Source organism: Rutidosis leptorrhynchoides, chromosome 6 (assembly GCF_046630445.1).
Source record: "Rutidosis leptorrhynchoides isolate AG116_Rl617_1_P2 chromosome 6, CSIRO_AGI_Rlap_v1, whole genome shotgun sequence".
Lineage (NCBI taxonomy): Eukaryota > Viridiplantae > Streptophyta > Magnoliopsida > Asterales > Asteraceae > Rutidosis > Rutidosis leptorrhynchoides.
The window spans coordinates 382,466,232-382,487,500 of NC_092338.1; the positions used below are offsets into that span (position 1 = coordinate 382,466,232).

General features: G+C 29.7%; 2 protein-coding genes across 3 annotated transcripts; one reads left to right on the top strand and one right to left on the bottom strand.

Annotated features, from left to right (window-relative positions):
- The first annotated feature begins 975 nt into the window (after positions 1-975).
- LOC139852102 (beta-ketoacyl-[acyl-carrier-protein] synthase III A, chloroplastic-like) lies at positions 976-13,341 on the top strand. Of its 2 annotated transcripts, none has more exons than XM_071841326.1 (8): positions 976-1,307; positions 1,949-2,100; positions 2,584-2,720; positions 2,863-2,968; positions 3,072-3,190; positions 3,883-3,947; positions 4,040-4,262; positions 12,995-13,341. In XM_071841326.1, exons 1-8 carry the CDS (start codon positions 1,177-1,179, stop codon positions 13,214-13,216), a joined length of 1,155 nt encoding a protein of 384 aa, XP_071697427.1. In that variant the 5' UTR covers positions 976-1,176; the 3' UTR covers positions 13,217-13,341. The 2 variants fall into 2 exon arrangements, with proteins under 2 accessions (XP_071697427.1, XP_071697428.1); XM_071841327.1 differs by having other exon boundaries at positions 980-1,307; positions 1,952-2,100.
- A 433-nt stretch (positions 13,342-13,774) lies between these two features.
- Positions 13,775-15,443, bottom strand: LOC139853064 (probable xyloglucan galactosyltransferase GT19). The gene has a single exon (XM_071842432.1). It carries the CDS (start codon positions 15,231-15,233, stop codon positions 13,905-13,907), a length of 1,329 nt encoding a protein of 442 aa, XP_071698533.1. The 5' UTR covers positions 15,234-15,443; the 3' UTR covers positions 13,775-13,904.
- Between the last annotated feature and the right edge of the window lie 5,826 nt (positions 15,444-21,269).

The following is a 21,269-nucleotide window of genomic DNA, read 5'->3' on the forward strand; positions in this document are numbered from 1 at the left end:
TCATCAAATGGACTCACATCAATTAATTAAATAAAACAGAGTATCACTTTTAATCACTGTTACAAAAAACCCCGTCTCGAGCCGTTGCGACGCCCGTTGCGACGGTTTGGTGACTAGCCCGTCCCGTCTCGAAGAAAACCGTCTAATATGACAGTCAACGGTCAAAATTCGGGTCAAAGTTGAAAAAAACAGGTTAAAGTCTCTCATAATTCGGAAAAGCCAGAAAGTCGGTATATCGGTCAAATTTGTCGTATTTTAGTTTGAATTTTCTGTATTATATTAACAGTGATAGCGATTAAGGGTACAAATTAGTCAATTAAAGTTTTTGGCTTTAAAATATGTACATATATATACATTTATATACTTATATATTTAAAAGTCAACTTTGGTCAACGCCTGTCTCGACCCCCCGTCTCGACCCCGTCTCGAACGTCTCGACTTTTTTAGGATCCGACCGTCTCAACCCCGTCTCACGTCTTTTGCAACCTTGCTTTTAATACTACATGTACAACATGAGAAAAGCACAGCACCCTCGTGATAAAATATGTCAAATATCAGCGAAATGAAGGACGTATATAGATTGATACAACATTAACATTGTGCTTCCATGGCTGCTTAGAATTAGCAAAGTGAAAGATGACACTGATGAGAATGCGCTAAGAAGTTAGTTTTTCTTGATACATCTTTTTAACATTAATTTAGTGGTGGTGTTTGTTAAAGTTTGTTTTATTATGTTCAAATCTCTACAAGTAAAAAAATCAAAATCAAAAATATCAACGAAGAAAACAACTAACAATGGATTATTAAATTAAATTTAAATTTAATTTAAATTTAAAATTTTAATTAAATACTCAATAAATAAATAAATATAATACTCCATAAATGAAAAACATAACAAATCCATAGATTTGTGTTTCTACGGTTTAATACTCCTATTAATTAATTTAATTTATTATTATTATTATTTATTTATTCACCTCGTGATTTCCTCTCAAATTGTAGTTGTCATAGCCTCTGCTTCGACTACTCCGTAGATTATATCGAATCTATATATCGTTCTTCTCTATGATTCAACTTTCATATCTGTAATCCATTCATTCATGTTTCAATTCATTTATAAATTAACAACAAATTCATTCATTTCAGCTTCAAATTAGATCTTAATTGCTCTGTATAATGGCAAATGCATCTGGATTTCTCACTCCATCTATATCTGTAAACCCTAATTTCAAGAAAATTATACGTTGTTCTTCAAGTTCGTCTCAAGGAGTTGATAGTTTTACCCCTGTTGAATCTCGAGTGTCAAGGTTAGATTTTTATTAATGGGTTTCTGTTTCTAATTATTCTTGTAAAGTGGTTTAATTTGTTCTCCATTATTGTAATTGTATTACTGTATTATTGTGCATTTATGTGTTTTGACTTTATAAGTCAAAAGCTTACAAATCTGTTTGTTTAGCCTATTTCATTTGATTTTTATATACTTCATTTTTTGGATCTTCACTTTAAAAATCCATCAACTTTCTAACAAAGGTGTTGAATGTTGATATTATTAGATTTTGATTTTTTAGGTCAAGGGCCTAGTTTTACAACTTCAAAGCTAACATATAAAATAAAATTTTGGACTTCATTTTGTGGACATTTACATTTAATATGTATAAAATTTGGAATTTTTATAGCAAACTAGTGTTTATTTCGTTAGATTTGAATAAAGTATGTCAATGTTGCATCAAAAGGTGCAAGATTTGGCTTTGAAAGTTGGAAAAAATCCTTGTTTTATCAACATGCAATGATAAAGTGGTTAATAGTTTGTGAAAAAGCAGGTAAATAAAGATTAAGTGAGAATTGTTATGGTGGTGATTATTATTGATTAATAGATTGTTTAGTCCTGTTTGTAAGTAAACACGATTTTCTGGTTTAAGATTATTTAATTTTGATGATGAATAAATAGCAGGCTTGTAGGAAAGGGGTGCAAACTAGTTGGATGTGGATCAGCTCTACCTCACCTCCAGATTACTAATGATGATCTTTCTAAAATCGTTGATACTAATGACGAATGGATATCTGCTCGAACTGGAATTCGCAATCGACGAATTCTTACAGGTTAGCGTTTCATGAAAATATTTTATTATAATTATTAGTCTATTAACATAAGGTAGAGGCTCCAAGCATTTATAAAGTAGAGGCTGAAATTCCGACTCATTTACTTATAAATGGGTCAGGTTATGTTTTACTCTCAACGAATCAAATGGGTTAAGCTAAAGAATTTAACTGATCGAAAAAAAGTAAATGGGCCAAGCAGGTTGGAAATGATCTGTTATTATAATAGTTAGATATTTTTTGTAATTAACTGATTAAAAATTTCCTGCATTACTTTATTAAGAAAAGTTGGATTATGAAATTTAATGATTTAAGTTTTTTATTATGATACTTATGTAAAAAATGAATAAAATAGTGTATACATTACAGTTAATTTCACCTAGTGTGACTGTTTCATTGTTTACGGTTGATGAGAGTATTACTTTTATGTTTATCGATTTCTCCTAATATTCATGTGGCATAATTTATCCGTGCATGCATATACAGGTAATGAAAGTTTAACTGGTCTGGCAACAGAGGCCGCTCGAAAAGCACTTGAAATGGCAGACGTCGAAGCTGATGACGTGGATCTTATCTTATTGTGTACATCAACCCCTGAAGATCTATTCGGTGGTGCCCCCCAGGTTGAACCTGATGACGTGGCATTATTCTTGTTTTCCTGTAACTAATAATGTCATTCACTTTTTATTCTTGAGCGTGTTTTAATTTATAAAAACTGTATGTGAAACTTTATTATTGACTGATGCTTCTTTATTATCACGTTAGATTCAAAAAGCACTCGGATGTAAAGGGAACCCACTGTCTTTTGACATCACAGCTGCTTGTAGCGGGTTTGTATTAGGCCTCGTATCAGCTTCATGTTACATTCGAGGTACAAAAAATATATTTTTTTATTGCTGTAATTAATTTTCATATTGTTTCTTGATTTTTTTGATCAAGTTATTGTGATTCTAACAAATTGAAATTTAACTTAGGTGGTGGTTTTAAGAATGTACTTGTAATTGGTGCTGATTCGCTGTCTCGATATGTTGATTGGACCGATAGAGGGACGTGTATTCTCTTTGGTGATGCTGCTGGAGCCGTTTTGGTTCAGGTATTTATTATTTCATTCGCGAGTCACTTTTTTTGTGTGCATATCAGTATATTACCATTGTTATATGTAAGTTGTCTGTTTGATTTGGGTCCTTAAGGTCATAGGGTGTCTCGTTTTTGTATATATTAACTAAAAGGTATATAAATATAAATATTTGACAAATAATAAAAGAGTGAGTACTAATAAGCTGCATACCAATTAGCACAATACTCTTTTTTGAAGTCTTTAATCTGCAACTGAGTAGCAAAGAATATGGGTCCCACAAGATACAAGATGGTTCATGTTCTCACTGATGACGATATTGTATAACGTAGCTGCTTCAGTTTTCATGCTTTAGTAATCCTTGAAAGTTCATTAATATATAGTTTTGGGTCGTTCGTTCAGCAAGTTAAGGACACAGGTGGCAATTCTAACCATTCATAAACGGGCAGTTTGGAGTTATGTTTTAACTCAAACGTGTCAAGTAAAAAGAGTAGCTTAAGGGGCAATGAGTCAAAGATTTAAACTATTATCATAAACAATATTGTTTTATTAGTCATACTAAACACTATAATTACTTGCAAGCAATCGTGCAGTTTTTTTTTTTTTTCCTTCTACAAGCAACCCAACCTCATTTTGACCGTGTATATGTATTGTTATAGTACGCAGATACAACCTACTAGCAATTGACTAATTCTTTGATTTTTTTAAAGGCATGTGATATTGAACAGGACGGTTTATTTGGTTTTGACTTGCACAGTGATGGTGACGGAAACAGGTATTTATTTACATATTATATCTTAATAAAAAAAATAGTTTCTGTTCATTGTAATTGCTATAAAATATGTGTACTTTTTCAATACCCCACAGGCACCTGAATGCTGGGATTAAAGAAAACGAAACAGATCATGATTTGGGTACGAATGGTTCAGCCCACGCGTTTCCTCCAAACGGGTCATCGTACTCATGTATAAAAATGAATGGAACAGAAGTCTTTCGGTTTGCAGTTGGTGTTGTGCCACAGACCATAGAGGCTTCACTTGCAAATGCTGGTCTTAATCGTTCAGATATTGACTGGCTACTGCTCCATCAGGTCTGAACAAAAACATGTGCATCTTTCTTTCTTTTATAACTGAGTTTAGATGTGGCTAGATGGATGGGTTGGGTAAATATTGACTTGACCCAGTGTCAAAAATGGTTCAGTTTGGGCCATTTTCTAGTTCCAGTCAAACGGACCAGGCCAGGTTGCTTGGTTAACAATATGACCTCTTTGGCATGTAGCACAGCTCAAATTGTCACACCCCCAAATTAGGGCCTAGGGTATTTGTGACTAATTATATCAAATCACAGTTGTATAAACGAGAACGACTCTATATGAGACGTTTTGAATAAAACATTTATTAATAAACAGCGGAAGCATTAAAAGTTTTACATCAAATTTAAACTGAAATAATAATAATAGTCTTAATGCAAAGTAAATGTAATGAAATGAAGACTCCATGTAGCAGCATTCAATTCATCAGGTAGCAATCATGGCAATCATCTTATTCGTCACCTGAGACAAAACATGCTTAAAGTGTCAACCAAAAAGGTTGGTGAGTTCATTAGTTTATCAAAATCAATCATTTCCGTTATAATAATAGGCCACAAGATTTCAGTTTCATAAATATCCGTACACTAGCAAGTGTATAAAAGCATTCTATAAGTTGTAGGCACCCGGTAACAAGCCTTAACGTTCATGTTTTACCCTCTGAAGTACACCAGATCAGGTGTGTTTAAAATAACCTCGAAGTACTAAAACATCCCATAGTCAGGATGGGGTTTGTCAGACCCAATAGATCTATCTTTAGGATTCGCGCCTACCGTACATAGACAAGTAGTTTAATGTTACCAAGCTAAGGGTATATTTCTGGTTTAAACCCACATAGAATTAGTTTTAGTACTTGTGCCTATTTCGTAAAACATTTATAAATCAGCGCATGTATTCTCAGCCCAAAAATATATATAAAAAGGGAGCAAATGAAACTCACCTTAAATAGCAGTTGAAGTATTCCACGCAAGAAAGGAAAGTAAAGCAAGTAAGTGACCGAGATATCAACTAGAAGTAGTTCTTTAAGAGAGAAATGAGAGATTAAGGTGTAAGTTTGAAATGAGAAATGTATGTGGTATTTATAGTTGAAAATGTTAGGTAAAAAAAATTTAAAATAAAATAAGTAAATCTTAAAAGTTAAAATAAGAAAAATTATTTTGTATTTTTATTAAAAGTAAATCTTAAAAGTTAAAATAAAAAAAAATAGTTTGTATTTTTATTAAAAGTTAAATCTTAAAAGTTAAAATAAGAAAAAGTAGTTTGTATTTTTATTAAAAGTAAAATCTTAAAAGTTAAAATAAGAAAAAGTATTTTGTATTTTTATTAAAAGTAAATTTTAAAAGTTAAAATAAGAAAAAGTAGTTTGTATTTTTATTAAAAGTAAAATCTTAAAAGTTAAAATAAGAAAAAGTAGTTTGTATTTTTATTAAAAGTAAAATCTTAAAAGTTAAAATAAGAAAAAGTATTTTGTATTTTTATTAAAAGTAAATCTTAAAAGTTAAAATAAGAAAAAGTAGTTTGTATTTTTATTAAAAGTAAAATCATAAAAGTTAAAATAAGAAAAAGTAGTTTGTATTTTTATTAAAAGTAAAATCTTAAAAGTTAAAATAAAAAAAGTATTTTGTATTTTTATTAAAAGTAAATCTTAAAAGTTAAAATAAGAAAAAGTAGTTTGTATTTTTATTAAAAGTAAATCTTAAAAGTTAAAATAAGAAAAAGTAGTTTGTATTTTTATTAAAAGTAAATCTTAAAATAAAAGTAGTTTGTATTTTTATTAAAAGTAAATCTTAAAAGAAAAAGTAGTTTGTATTTTTGTATTTATTTATTAAAAGTAGATATAGTTTTGATTTTTTTTTTTTGTATAAAATTCTATAAAAAAATTTGTTTAATATATTTCTAAGAACATTTAACATTTTATTTCTATATTTGTTTAATTATTAAATACGAATTTTATATAAAAATTATTATTATATTTAGTTTTTATAAAAATTAAAATTTATGATTATTAATTTATAGTTTTTATTAGTTTTATAAATGTTATAATATTATGTATTATTTAGTTAATTATATATTCTATTAACTAAATAACAAAAGTAATATAAATATTATATATATATATATATATATATATATATTCATTGATGTAATTATGTTATATTATATATCATAATCTTATTTATAATATTTATAATTATATTATTTATTTTAAGCGTACGTTTATTCGGTCAACGTTAAATTTATTCGTATATAACAACTCTAGGTATTTTAGTAAAATCGGAAGTCGAAAAGTGAGGGTTGTTATAGTACCTACCCGTTAAAAGAAATTTCGTCCCGAAATTTAGTTTTCGCCATCAATCAGCGTTGTTCGTACCTAAATGAGGATATTTACGTTTTATCTGGTCTTCACGTTCCCAGGTAGGTTCGGGGCCTTTCGTGAATTCCAACGGATAGAATATTGTTCTGTTTCATGCATTTAAATAATACGAACCCTAATTTCTTACAGGTTCTTCTATAAAGTGCATTTTATCATTAATGCGGAGGTTATCTAAAGGATTAATAAGAGTGTCATTTGACTAGGTTATCCTCAAAAGGGATGATGGTGTTATACGAGCATTTTAGTAAACTGAACACATGAAAAGTGTTATGAATAATATTGAGCTTATTTAAAACTTTGAGTGTTTATGTCACAATATTAGGGTAGACAAAACAGAGAGTAGTTCTTGAAAATTATAGTCATGAAGTTTGATAGAGATCATCATTGTTTACAACAAGAATATTGTAATGATGAATATAAGTTGAAAAAAATAAAGTTTTATCACTACTGAATAATATGGATAAAACGATTTGATTATAGGAAGCGTATAAACGAAGCTATTGTAAAAGAGTGAATGAGAAATTAAATGTTCGCCTTAACTTTTGACGTAGTCATGATTGATTTTTGGAATTCAAGGGATTAAAGGAAATCTTCGTAATCCATAAGATTTGATTCTCCGGTAATTAAGGAATTTGAAATTTTCTTTGATTAAATGAGGTGAATTGCTTCAATTGATGTGTTTGGAATTTTGCTATAAATTAGCTTCTTCCGTTTCATTATCATCACCACTTCTATACTTTCTTCCTCAATTCATACTTCCAAAGATTGTGAGAATGCTCTATCCAGTTCTTATCCTGGATATTCTTCTGACTATCATTTCAGTCATTCTTCTTTTTCATTTACCACTAGAGGAATTTGTTTTCTTCTACTATTACCTTGGGGTTATAGTGTTTTTAATTCTCCCATGTCTTTACGTTGCAATACGTATTGATATACACGGTTTGTAATTTCGGTATCGTTATCGGGCTACATATTTTCCCTTATATGTCGGAGCTCTTTGCCTTTTTATTCTCCTCTCGACTCTAAGTAAAGCGAGTAATGGTCCAGAATTTGTAGGTATGAAGTTTCGAATGGACCTACTGTTCTAAGCGTAATATCACGATTTGATTTGGTAAATTACCAGAATTACTGAGGATAGAACTATCAAGAATATATTTGCTTGATATGTTCAGAGATTAAGTAGAATGTAAGAGTCGTGTAACATGGCAAATGATGATTATAAAGTCTATGAATCATCATCTTCCATTAAAAATTTAGCATGACTTACTGTAATATAATCATGTTGGCCTGACGTCATTATATTATACTAACTCATGCTTCAATTCTCAACACTACTTCAAATCATTCAAAATTTGAATTTAAATTTTACGGAATATAGAAACTTAAACAGTTTTCGTTTATGATGTAATAAAGATATTGCAAAGAGATAATTAATTGCGAATAAGAATCGTTATGAAGATATCTTTAGAAATATCGAGGATATTTATAACGAAAGATATGATGATATTTTAGAATTTCTAAAATCGATGGATAATGAAGAAATTCTTCTGTAAGGATTTAGAATGCGTAAAAAGATCTTCTGTGATTTCCTTCAGAAATCGAATCATCTAGATTCTTTGGTTATAGGTTTAGTCCTTGGGATTTGTCCTTGGTCTCCTTCATGTTTTGCTCAATCCGTCTTTCAATACCAGATATTCTTTTGAGCTTTTCCAACACACAATTCTTTATTATCAAGCTTCTGGTCATTAAGGCCATCTACAGCTTTTGCTGCTTCATCAGCATTCTCAAGGTTAACTGATCTGAATCATTGATTATCAATCTGATATGTTTTCAAGGATTTTGAAGAATGTACAATGTAATATATTAATGTGAATGTTAGATATTTCTTAGGTATTACCTACCCGTTAAAATATTTTCACAATTAACAGTTTGTACAAAAGAATTTTTAAATACAATCTTTATGAAAATATACATACATATATATTTTCTTCAGATGTAATTATGGATTTAATAAGTTAATATGATATTAAACTCATTTGATTTACGGTTGAAACGAGAATAAATAATCTCCAAAACTTTAGAGATTACATAATCGTCGCGGAATATTTCTTTAATGAAGTTATGAATCAATACTTCATCGTTCATTGTTATTAATATACCTCAGTAAATGATGTTGATGCTCGTGGATTTCTTGTGAAATTCATAAGGCACAAATGATGTTTTCGAGAAATTTTCGAGTACATCGAAAAATAGGAGTGTAAAATCACACATGCATTTGAATAATACACTTAGTTTATTATGAAATGGAGTTTATTGTACTGAAGCAGTGATTAATGATTGTTAAGTCATTAACGAAGGATGTACATCATAGCGTATTAGTGATATGAATTAACCAAGTAGTACATACAAGTTAAGATTCACACGTAATAGTTTAGTACGAAAAGATTTATTATTGTTCCAAACCATATATATAAAGTATACATATATAATTCTTCAGGAAGAATGAGTCAATACATCTTAACTCATTATTACTAATATTCCTTAGTATCTATGGGCGTATGATGTCGATGTTTGAGGTACCGATTATGATGTTGAGACATGGGATGCTGATGTTGTTGTTGGTGAAGCTGATGCTGTTGGTGGTGATGCTGATAGTACTGGTGATGCTGGTGCTGGTGCTGGTACTGCTGTTGGTGCTGCTTGTGGTACTTGGTTAGTAAGTGTGAGCCTAGCTACCAAATCGCGCACTATTTCCTCCAGGGTTTCTACTTTACGCTCGAGTCTATGGATTTGTTCTACCCATTCCTCTGTAAGGTTTGTCAATTCTTGATATTTAGTTCGAAGTCTTCTAACTTCTTCTAATAACCCTTTCTGGTTAGAATTCGAGAGTAGAGGACGAATATTGTCGTTGGTTACATCGAGTCGACCTTCGAGGCGGAAAATCCTTGCGAAAAGTGTGAAAACGGTATTGCGAACAGGTTCACCAGTAAGAGGATCGAGTACTCCGACGTTTGGTGGTAAGTTTGGCTCGTGATAAGGAGTACCTTCTTCATTTCTCCATAGGGTGAGTATTTCGCGAACCCATCTCCATTTTCTAAAGAAATCACGGTAATTGATCGGTGGGTGTGCTCCTGTCACGCTATCTTTGGAGCTAGAAGAACTTGAGGAATTAGGAGAGAAATCCATATTATGTGTTTGGAATAGGGTTTGATATGAAATGGGTGTTAAATATTGAATGATTTATTCATCTCCTTGAATACGTATATATAGCAGAAAGATTTCCGTAATTTACGGAGGAAATTTAGGAAAAGTGTTAGACAAGGTCTATTGGGAATAGATATGCTAAGATATGATTTGTCTATACTCTAATAATGGCAGTATGACGTGTCGAGATTATAAAATGATAAGTATGTAATCTAATAATCTTTCGATTAAAGACTTTCAATTCGTATACTGTGATAACCCAATGACATTTCCTGGTTCGCAAACCGATGCATAAAGGCATAAGGCATATAGGTTCGTGATATAACAGGGAGTTATATACGTTTGAGTATGAATTATAGGAGTTTCAAAAATCTTGGATAATATTTCATGTAATACATATGTAATACACAAAACCAGGATAGATGACTAGGTGAGTTGTTCTTAATAAGTTCACCACTTATTAAGTGCGTAAGTGACTAAGTGTTGTATGATCACTATAGTCAGGTTTGATATTGTGCACCATACCCAAACATCTATGCCACCGCCGAGTCACTTGAATGATCAATTGTTACCGGTTGGCCCAGGAATTCTCGACCAAAATCTAAGTTTGGCATTCGAAATCCACAAGCGTCCCATAGTGGTACCAAGGATCACCCTAGGCCTTAAGTAGCGTTGACGTTCGAGTAATTTCACATTATCGTGTATGTTATAATCTTAAGATTTAAGTATAGTTTCTAAGGTATAGTGTAGCATTTATCAATTAAAGGCAACAATTAAAGGCACTATGGTCAAGGAAAGTTGTAGTCCTACATTGCTAAGGTACCTAATTGTATAAGGCACACATAAAATGCAATCCTGGTTCTCTACAACAACCTGCTCTGATACCAATCTGTCACACCCCCAAATTAGGGCCTAGGGTATTTGTGACTAATTATATCAAATCACAGTTGTATAAACGAGAACGACTCTATATGAGACGTTTTGAATAAAACATTTATTAATAAACAGCGGAAGCATTAAAAGTTTTACATCAAATTTAAACTGAAATAATAATAATAGTCTTAATGCAAAGTAAATGTAATGAAATGAAGACTCCATGTAGCAGCATTCAATTCATCAGGTAGCAATCATGGCAATCATCTTATTCGTCACCTGAGACAAAACATGCTTAAAGTGTCAACCAAAAAGGTTGGTGAGTTCATTAGTTTATCAAAATCAATCATTTCCGTTATAATAATAGGCCACAAGATTTCAGTTTCATAAATATCCGTACACTAGCAAGTGTATAAAAGCATTCTATAAGTTGTAGGCACCCGGTAACAAGCCTTAACGTTCATGTTTTACCCTCTGAAGTACACCAGATCAGGTGTGTTTAAAATAACCTCGAAGTACTAAAACATCCCATAGTCAGGATGGGGTTTGTCAGACCCAATAGATCTATCTTTAGGATTCGCGCCTACCGTACATAGACAAGTAGTTTAATGTTACCAAGCTAAGGGTATATTTCTGGTTTAAACCCACATAGAATTAGTTTTAGTACTTGTGCCTATTTCGTAAAACATTTATAAATCAGCGCATGTATTCTCAGCCCAAAAATATATATAAAAAGGGAGCAAATGAAACTCACCTTAAATAGCAGTTGAAGTATTCCACGCAAGAAAGGAAAGTAAAGCAAGTAAGTGACCGAGATATCAACTAGAAGTAGTTCTTTAAGAGAGAAATGAGAGATTAAGGTGTAAGTTTGAAATGAGAAATGTATGTGGTATTTATAGTTGAAAATGTTAGGTAAAAAAAATTTAAAATAAAATAAGTAAATCTTAAAAGTTAAAATAAGAAAAATTATTTTGTATTTTTATTAAAAGTAAATCTTAAAAGTTAAAATAAAAAAAAATAGTTTGTATTTTTATTAAAAGTTAAATCTTAAAAGTTAAAATAAGAAAAAGTAGTTTGTATTTTTATTAAAAGTAAAATCTTAAAAGTTAAAATAAGAAAAAGTATTTTGTATTTTTATTAAAAGTAAATTTTAAAAGTTAAAATAAGAAAAAGTAGTTTGTATTTTTATTAAAAGTAAAATCTTAAAAGTTAAAATAAGAAAAAGTAGTTTGTATTTTTATTAAAAGTAAAATCTTAAAAGTTAAAATAAGAAAAAGTATTTTGTATTTTTATTAAAAGTAAATCTTAAAAGTTAAAATAAGAAAAAGTAGTTTGTATTTTTATTAAAAGTAAAATCATAAAAGTTAAAATAAGAAAAAGTAGTTTGTATTTTTATTAAAAGTAAAATCTTAAAAGTTAAAATAAAAAAAGTATTTTGTATTTTTATTAAAAGTAAATCTTAAAAGTTAAAATAAGAAAAAGTAGTTTGTATTTTTATTAAAAGTAAATCTTAAAAGTTAAAATAAGAAAAAGTAGTTTGTATTTTTATTAAAAGTAAATCTTAAAATAAAAGTAGTTTGTATTTTTATTAAAAGTAAATCTTAAAAGAAAAAGTAGTTTGTATTTTTGTATTTATTTATTAAAAGTAGATATAGTTTTGATTTTTTTTTTTGTATAAAATTCTATAAAAAAATTTGTTTAATATATTTCTAAGAACATTTAACATTTTATTTCTATATTTGTTTAATTATTAAATACGAATTTTATATAAAAATTATTATTATATTTAGTTTTTATAAAAATTAAAATTTATGATTATTAATTTATAGTTTTTATTAGTTTTATAAATGTTATAATATTATGTATTATTTAGTTAATTATATATTCTATTAACTAAATAACAAAAGTAATATAAATATTATATATATATATATATATATATATATATATATATTCATTGATGTAATTATGTTATATTATATATCATAATCTTATTTATAATATTTATAATTATATTATTTATTTTAAGCGTACGTTTATTCGGTCAACGTTAAATTTATTCGTATATAACAACTCTAGGTATTTTAGTAAAATCGGAAGTCGAAAAGTGAGGGTTGTTATACAAATGGACTCATTCATAAGTAAAAAATGGGTCAAAATTGTCACCTTTTAGTTAAACGGGCAGACAGAGGGATTGTAATAGTCTGTCACAGACGAATCAAGATTCAATTAACTTCATTTTCAAGATTTATATTTATGTAATTTTGTTCATTTTTATGTGCAGGCGAACCAAAGAATCCTTGATGGAGTAGCAACAAGACTAGAAATACCAAAAGATAGGGTGATATCAAATCTAGCAAACTACGGTAACACGAGTGCAGCTTCTATCCCATTGGCGTTAGACGAAGCGGTTAGAAGTGGCAAAGTCAAACAAGGTCAAACCATAGCGACTGCTGGGTTCGGTGCTGGTCTTACATGGGGTTCTGCTATCCTGAGATGGGGTTAAATTTGTTGTCTTTTTAACCATTATTTTGTATACTTCAGTTATTTGGTGAATGTAGGATGAAAGATGTTGTACATTATTTCCAAAATCTAAATTCTCATCAGTTTTTGTTTTGTTTTTCTCTTTAATCATCATCATCTTTATTGTAATAAACATATAAAGGTAGTTTCTTTCTACAAATTCTCTAGTAAACAAACAATATTAAGACATGAAGAGGGTGTTAGCTTAGCAATTAGAAGATGACCTATATGATTATTACGTTTTCAAATTGTAAATAAATAATTAATAGTGTTAGAGAAATTCATTTTGAAATCAATTAGTTGCGATTTAAGAGACAAAAACGTGAAAATGAAAAAGTAAAGTCCATGTGATTATCAAATTCTTTCTATTTCCGCTTATTTTTCTTCCTATTTGTTTGTTAATTTTTCAGATAATATGCTTTATCAAACACTTACAAAATTGATTATTAGATTATCGCGCTATCAAACAATATAAGCAAATACAAATACCATAATATATAACATGTTTAGCTACAAATGATTATTCCATTATAATATCCAAATACCATAATATATAACATGTTTAGCTACAAATGGTTATTCCATTATAATTATCTAAAACACATAATTAATTCTCAAAACATAATTTCAAACACTCCCTAAATTACAAACAAAACCTTTATATAAATCTGTTATTGATCACTAATATCTTCAAGCCTAGCTTTAATCCTTTGAAGTGTACCTTCAATAGCAATATCAAATGCATCTTTTTTAGTCCTTAAACCCAATGAACTCCCATGTTTCCTGTAAACAATTCTAGGAATCATTTCAATCAATCTCTCCCTCATCTTCCTCACTTCACTTGTCGGTATTTCGTTCAAAACCTCGAAAACGCTCACCCCTTTAAACACCACATCCTCTTTCGGAATCATAACCGAAAACTCCTCATACTTATCCTCCGGTAAATGCCACCTGTACTGCTTTTTCGCCGACAACTCTTCAAAAAACACCGGTATACAACCAGCCAAAACACTATCAAACGTCGATCGCCTAGTTGGCGTGTCACCAGGCGGTTGCAAACAAAAACTAGAATGCAACATTGGTTTCATAAACTTAATTGGATCATGTTCACAAATCCCATTTGAACAATCAACAAACTCACATAACCTTGAATTGTTTTCACATTCTAATCGAATACTACGTCTTACATTCGGAGTACTCGATATCCCACCACCACCAGCAAACAACATTAAAGTTGTTCTTTTAGATCTTTTAACCCTTTTAATCCATGATTCAAAAAGTGCTAAATTTGGTGGATGAAATGAAGTTAAATATGGGATTGACATTTCTTGAAATGGGTATGCTCTAGATTCCAAAGTTAACACCGTTACATTATAAAAGTCAGGTAATTCAAGAAAAGAAGTACCCCATAACCTAGGATTATTCTCGCCGTTACCGTTACTTAACGGTTGACTGAAATCCCACGCACTTCCGGCGAGAACAAGAAAATGGTCATGACCCAGATGCTTATTCCAGATCTCCGGTGAATCTTGCCGGAGAAAGTTGGCTAATTTGCGGCCGTGTTGATCGGAGGAATTGTAATCAGAACCGTAGAGGTAATGGCGGGAATCAAGGGCGGCGTAATAAGGGAGGTAGACGGCGTCGGCGGCAGATGGGTCGGCGGTGAGACATGGGTATTCAAGCATACGGCGGTGGAAGAAGAGTTCAAGGAGGGAAGGGTCTGTACGGTACCAGGAATGTGATTGGTTGTGTGTTTTGATACCGAGGCCGTGGTTGGTGGTGAAAGGGCAGAAATTGGTGGAGAATGGGTGGTGGGTGGAGGAGCAGTTGTTGAGGATGTGGAGGTTGAAGGGTGGTGGGAGGTGGCGGATGTGGATCCAACGGTCGGTGCAATCGGAGTCTAGATCGGATTGTTGTTGTTGTTGGTGGTGTGGTGGTGGAAGGGTGGTTAGGATAAGGGTGGTGAGGAGGATTGTGATGGTGGATCGTGGTGGTGGCATGACGGTGGATTGTGGTGATTTAGAAATTGGAAATTTGATGGAATTTGGGGTTACATTTGGGGTGGTTTTGGGATTTTAAGTGTATCAGTGAAATGAACCCTACTAATTTGATAAAGAAAGCCTAAAGTATTTCATCAAATTAATTTTAAATTCTTAATATGATACTATAAAATTTTGTGTTTTCCTTAAAAATCAATTCTTCATGTTCTCTTTTAGTTGTTTCAGTTTTTATGTTGTTTTTAGAAAAATAAACAGCATAATGAAATGCACCCGTCAATTTATTGTCCATCCTGAAAAATGAATTTGATCTCACTAGATCTTTATCTTTACTTGTATTTCGTAAAGCGTCACCAAATTGTTTTAACATTTTTTTCTAATACTTTTAGACAACTCCATATCGTAACAGCTTTTGACAGAACTTCTCTCATTGACATTAGCGTCAACGCAAAAACATTTGTCATTCCTTTAACTAATCTCTTCTTATCATATACTCCACCATCAAAGTTTAACTCATTTAAATTATTATTTAAATACAAAATATATATATAATATAAATAACATATTACAAAATAAAAATAAAACATTACATAATATATATAAATATAAATTAAACATTACATTAAATAAATAAATAAAAACCTTACAATGATAAATAAAATTAAAGACAATAAATAATACTAATTGTTTCGAACATGATTATCATCCGAAAGTATCCAAATGTGCTCGATCTCGCAACTCTCGTGACATGCGTTCATGAATTTCAAGTCTTTCGGTCCACGTACGTCGCAGGATATTATCTGAGTTTTTGAGATAGTCTTCTTCAAAGTTGCATATATTGCGCGTGTTATATCATGTAATCATGTTGTGTAGTATAACACAAGTGTACATGATCTGTCGTGTCTTATTGATTTTATACGGTTTGCGGGGTGTTTTAGTATTGTCCAACGACCTTGAAGTACCCCGAAAGCTCGTTCGACGTCTTTTCTTGCCACTTCTTGAAATCTTTTAATCTTTAAACCTTTTGGTTCGATTGGACATCTAAACGACTTGACAAGTATTGCCCACTCCGAGTGCAATCAAATCTAGATCGGAATCCGCCTATTGCCTTCGTTCTCGCTATCGGAATTTATAGAATTATCCAATTCTGTGTTTAATTTTTTGTTTTTAAGAGTGAAAGATGAGAAATTAATAGTTGGAGTGTGTAAAATGGTGTATGAGTATTTATAATGTAAATTTAATTATTATTATTTTTTAAAAATACAACGGCTATATTTGTATTCTCTATATTATATAATAGTATATACTATGGATAATTTTTATTATTGATTTAATATTCAAAAGAAATAAAAATAAACTTGAAATCGACTTATGGGGCCCACATGTATGTGACGACCCGGAGATTTCCGACCAAATTTAAACTTAATTCTTATTTAATTTTGACTTGATAAGCAAAGCCTATTTAATTGAATCTCAAAATCTTTGAACTGTTTACATCGATACACTTAAATCTTTGACCATCCCCGACGATTCACGAACAGTTATATGTGAATAAAAATGTATATATGATACTTTGAGTTAATAAAATAAATCAATTGGAATTAAACATATAAAATAATAAACAAATAAGTAATTATATATAAATATATACATGATATTATTATGAACTTATAGGCATATATGTGATACCTATTAATACTTATTATTTGTACATTTCTTATATATATATATATATATATATGTATATATATATATATATATATATATATATATATATATATATATATATATATATATATATATATATATATATATATATATATATATAAGAAGTTACTACTCAATATAAGTAGTATATTATATTGTAAAATATATTAAATGTATAAATATTAAATGTTTAATATATTACTATATAATACTAATAATAAAATTTAAGTACAAGTTAAAATATTAAAGTTATATTATTATCATTACTTTCATTAATATTATTATTAATATTAAGATTAATATTTGTAACATTAATGTTAGTAGTATTATAACTAGTAGTAAGAGTATGATTTTAGTCATTATTAAGATTATCCTTTTATTTTATAATTACCATTATCATTAAAATCATTATTAATATTATAAATACTATTATAAAGATAATACAAATTATTATTATCATTAATAATATCAAATTTAAGAGTATTATTAATAGTTATTTTTATTATTAGTAGTTGTTAGGATTATTATTAACTATTATTATTATTATTATAAATATTATTATTATTATTATTAATATTACTATTATTAATATATTTATTTATGAATTAATACTAAAATCAGATATAAGAGTTGATTCTGTATTATATCACGATCTGGTTGTTGAAACTTTTGCATCATATCCTGCTCACGAATCTTAAGCTTGTCGACTCCAAATCACTACATTACAACCCCCAGCCAATTCAGTTAACAATTGTTATCTCCTTTTATTTTTTATTTATTTTTTTCTGTCTTTTCCCTTTTGAACGAATGATCAAGTCTACCATTTAATTATATGTAACAAACGATCAATTCAATTGTGAAAACCACTTCATTTTGATTTTCTTCTTTCATTAACAACCACACAATACCATTTAATTGCAATTGATCGATGAATTAATCAAAAAAATACAGAAGCGAAGCTCTAGTCCCCTGTACGTATACATTTTAACAAATTCTTAGAATTCTTAATGATTTTCAAAATCTAGAAATGCAAATATGTTAGAAACCTTTAGTTTAAACTATCTGCAAAGTTTCGAAGTTCAATTTTGAAATGTCCCGTTCATATTGATTATAAACGTTCCATATTAATTGATTTCGTCGCGAGGTTTTGACCTCTATATGAGACATTTTTCAAAGACTGCATTCGATTTTAAAACAAACCATAACCTTTAAAATATTACGACGATTATCAAATAACGATAATCTAAAATATAGCGTTTTTCACACGACCATTACATAATGGTTTACAATAATATTACACATCAACAAAAGTCTTCGAATGCAGTTTTTAAACAATATTATACAAGCATGGACTCCAAATCTTGTCCTTAATTTAGTATGCAACAGCGGAAGCTCTTAATAATCACCTGAGAATAAACATGCTTAAAACGTCAACAAAATTGTTGGTGAGTTATAGGTTTAACCTACATATTATTAAATCATAATAATAGACCACAAGATTTCATTTTTATAACACATCTCTTATCAGGCATTTCGCAAACTGCATAGAGATAAAAATCATTCATATGTTGAACACCTGGTAACCAACGTTAACTTAATGCATAGAATATTCCCAAAACAGAACCTCTCGTCTGTATAATAATCTCGAAGTACTAAACCATCCATAACCTGAATGGGGGTTGTTAAGCCCAATAGATCTATCTTTAGAATTCGCGTCAAATAGGGGCCATTTCCCTAATTCTTAGGCTACCAGACTTGAAGGGCGATATTCGGTTTAATAATCCAACCATAGAATGTAGTTTTGCTTACTTGTGTCTATTTTGTAAAACATTTATAAAGCTGCATGTATTCTCATCCCAAAATATTAGATTTTAAAAGTGGGACTATAACTCACTTTCACAGATTTTTACTTCGTCGGGAAGTAAGACTTGGCCACTGGTCGATTCACGAACCTAGAACAAATATGTACATATATATCAAAGTATGTTCAAAATATATTTACAACATTTTTTAATACGTTTTAATGTTTTAAATATTTTCAGTCAGTTGTCCTCGTTAGTAACCTACAACTAGTTGTCCATAGTTAGATGTACAGAAATAAATTGATATATATTATCTTGACCCAATCCACGACCTAGTGTATACATGTATCAGGCTAGATCACAACTCAAAGTATATATATTTTTGGAATCAACCTCAACCCTGTATAGCTAACTCCAACATTACTGCATATAGAGTGTCTATGGTTGTTCCAAATAATATATATAGATGGGTCGATATGATATGTCAAAACATTTGCATACGTGTCTATGGTATCCCAAGATTACATAATATATTAGAATACATGTATAATACAATATAAGTTAGCTAGGATATGATTTGTATAGATTTGTTACCAATTTTCACGTAGCTACAACAAGTAAAAATATCCAATCTTGTTTTACCCATAACTTCTTCGTTTTAAATCCGTTTTGAGTGAATCCAATTGCTATGGTTTCATATTGAACTTAAGTTTATGAATCTATACAGAAAAATTATAAGTTTATAGTCAGAAATACAGGTTACAAGTCATTTTTGTAAAGGTAGTCATTTCAGTCGAAAGAACGACGTCTAGATGACCATTTTGGAAAACATACTTCCATTTTGAGTTTAATCATGATTTTTGGATATAGTTTCATGTTCATAAGAAAAATCATTTTCCCAGAAGAACAACTTTTAAATCAAAGTTTATCATAGTTTTTAATTAACTAACCCAAAACAGCCCGCGGTGTTACTACGACGGCGTATATCCAGTTTTACGGTGTTTTTCATGTTTTCAGATTTTAAATCATTAAGTTAGTATATCATATAGATATAGAACATGTGTTTAGTTGATTTTAAAAGTCGAGTTAGAAGGATTAACTTTTGTTTGCGAACAAGTTTAGAATTAACTAAACTATGTTATAGTGATTACAAGTTTAAACCTTCTAAAAAGGTAGTTTTATATATATGAATCGAATGATGTTATGAACATCATTACTACCTCAGGTTTTGTGGATAAACCCACTGGAAATGAGAAAAATATATCTAGCTTCAAAGGATCATTGGATGGCTTGAAAGTTCTTGAAGCAGAATCATGACACGAAAACAAGTTCAAGTAAGATTTCCACTCGAAATAAGATTGTTAGAGTTATAGAAATTGAATCAAAGTTTGAATATGAGTATTACCTTGTATTAGAAAGATATCTTACTGTAAATAAGAAAGATTTCTTGAGGTTGGATGATCACTTTACAAGATTGGAAGTAAGCTAGCAAACTTGAAAGTATTCTTGATTTTATGAAACAAGAACTTATAGAATTTATGAAGAACACTTAGAACTTGAAGATAGAACTTGAGAGAGATCAATTTGATGAAGAAAATTGATGAATTAAAGTATTTGTAGGTGTTTTTGGTCGTTGGTATATGGATTAGATATAAAGGATGTGTAATTTTGTTTACATGTAAATAAGTCATGAATGATTACTAATATTTTTGTAATTTTATGAGATATTTCATGCTAGTTGCCAAATGATGGTTCCCACATGTGTTAGGTGACTCACATGGACTGCTAAGAGCTGATCATTGGAGTGTATATACCAATAGTACATACATCTAAAAGCTGTGTATTGTACGAGTACGAATACGGGTGCATACGAGTAGAATTGTTGATGAAACTGAACGAGGATGTAATTGTAAGCATTTTTGTTAAGTAGAAGTATTTTGATAAGTGTATTGAAGTCTTTAAAAATTGTATAAATATATATTAAAACACTACATGTATATACATTTTAACTGAGTCGTTAAGTCATCATTAGTCGTTACATGTAAATGTTGTTTTGAAGCCTTTAGGTTAACGATCCTGTTAAGTGTTGTTAACCCATTGTTTATTATATCAAATGAGATGTTAAATTATTACATTATCATGATATTATGATATATTAATATATCTTAATATGATATATATACAATTAAATGTCGGTACAACGATAATCGTTACATATATGTCTCGTTTCGAAATCATTAAGTTAGTAGTCTTGTTTTTACATATGTAGTTCATTGTTAATATACTTAATGATATGTTTACTTATCATAATACCATGTTAACTATATATATATATCCATATATATGACATCATATAGTTTTTACAAGTTTTAACGTTCGTGAATCACCGGTCAACTTGGGTGGTCAATTGTCTATATAAAACCTATTTCAATTAATCAAGTCTTAGCAAGTTTGATTGCTTAACATATTGGAAACAATTAATCATATAAATATCAATTTCATTTAATATATATAAACATGGAAAAGTTCG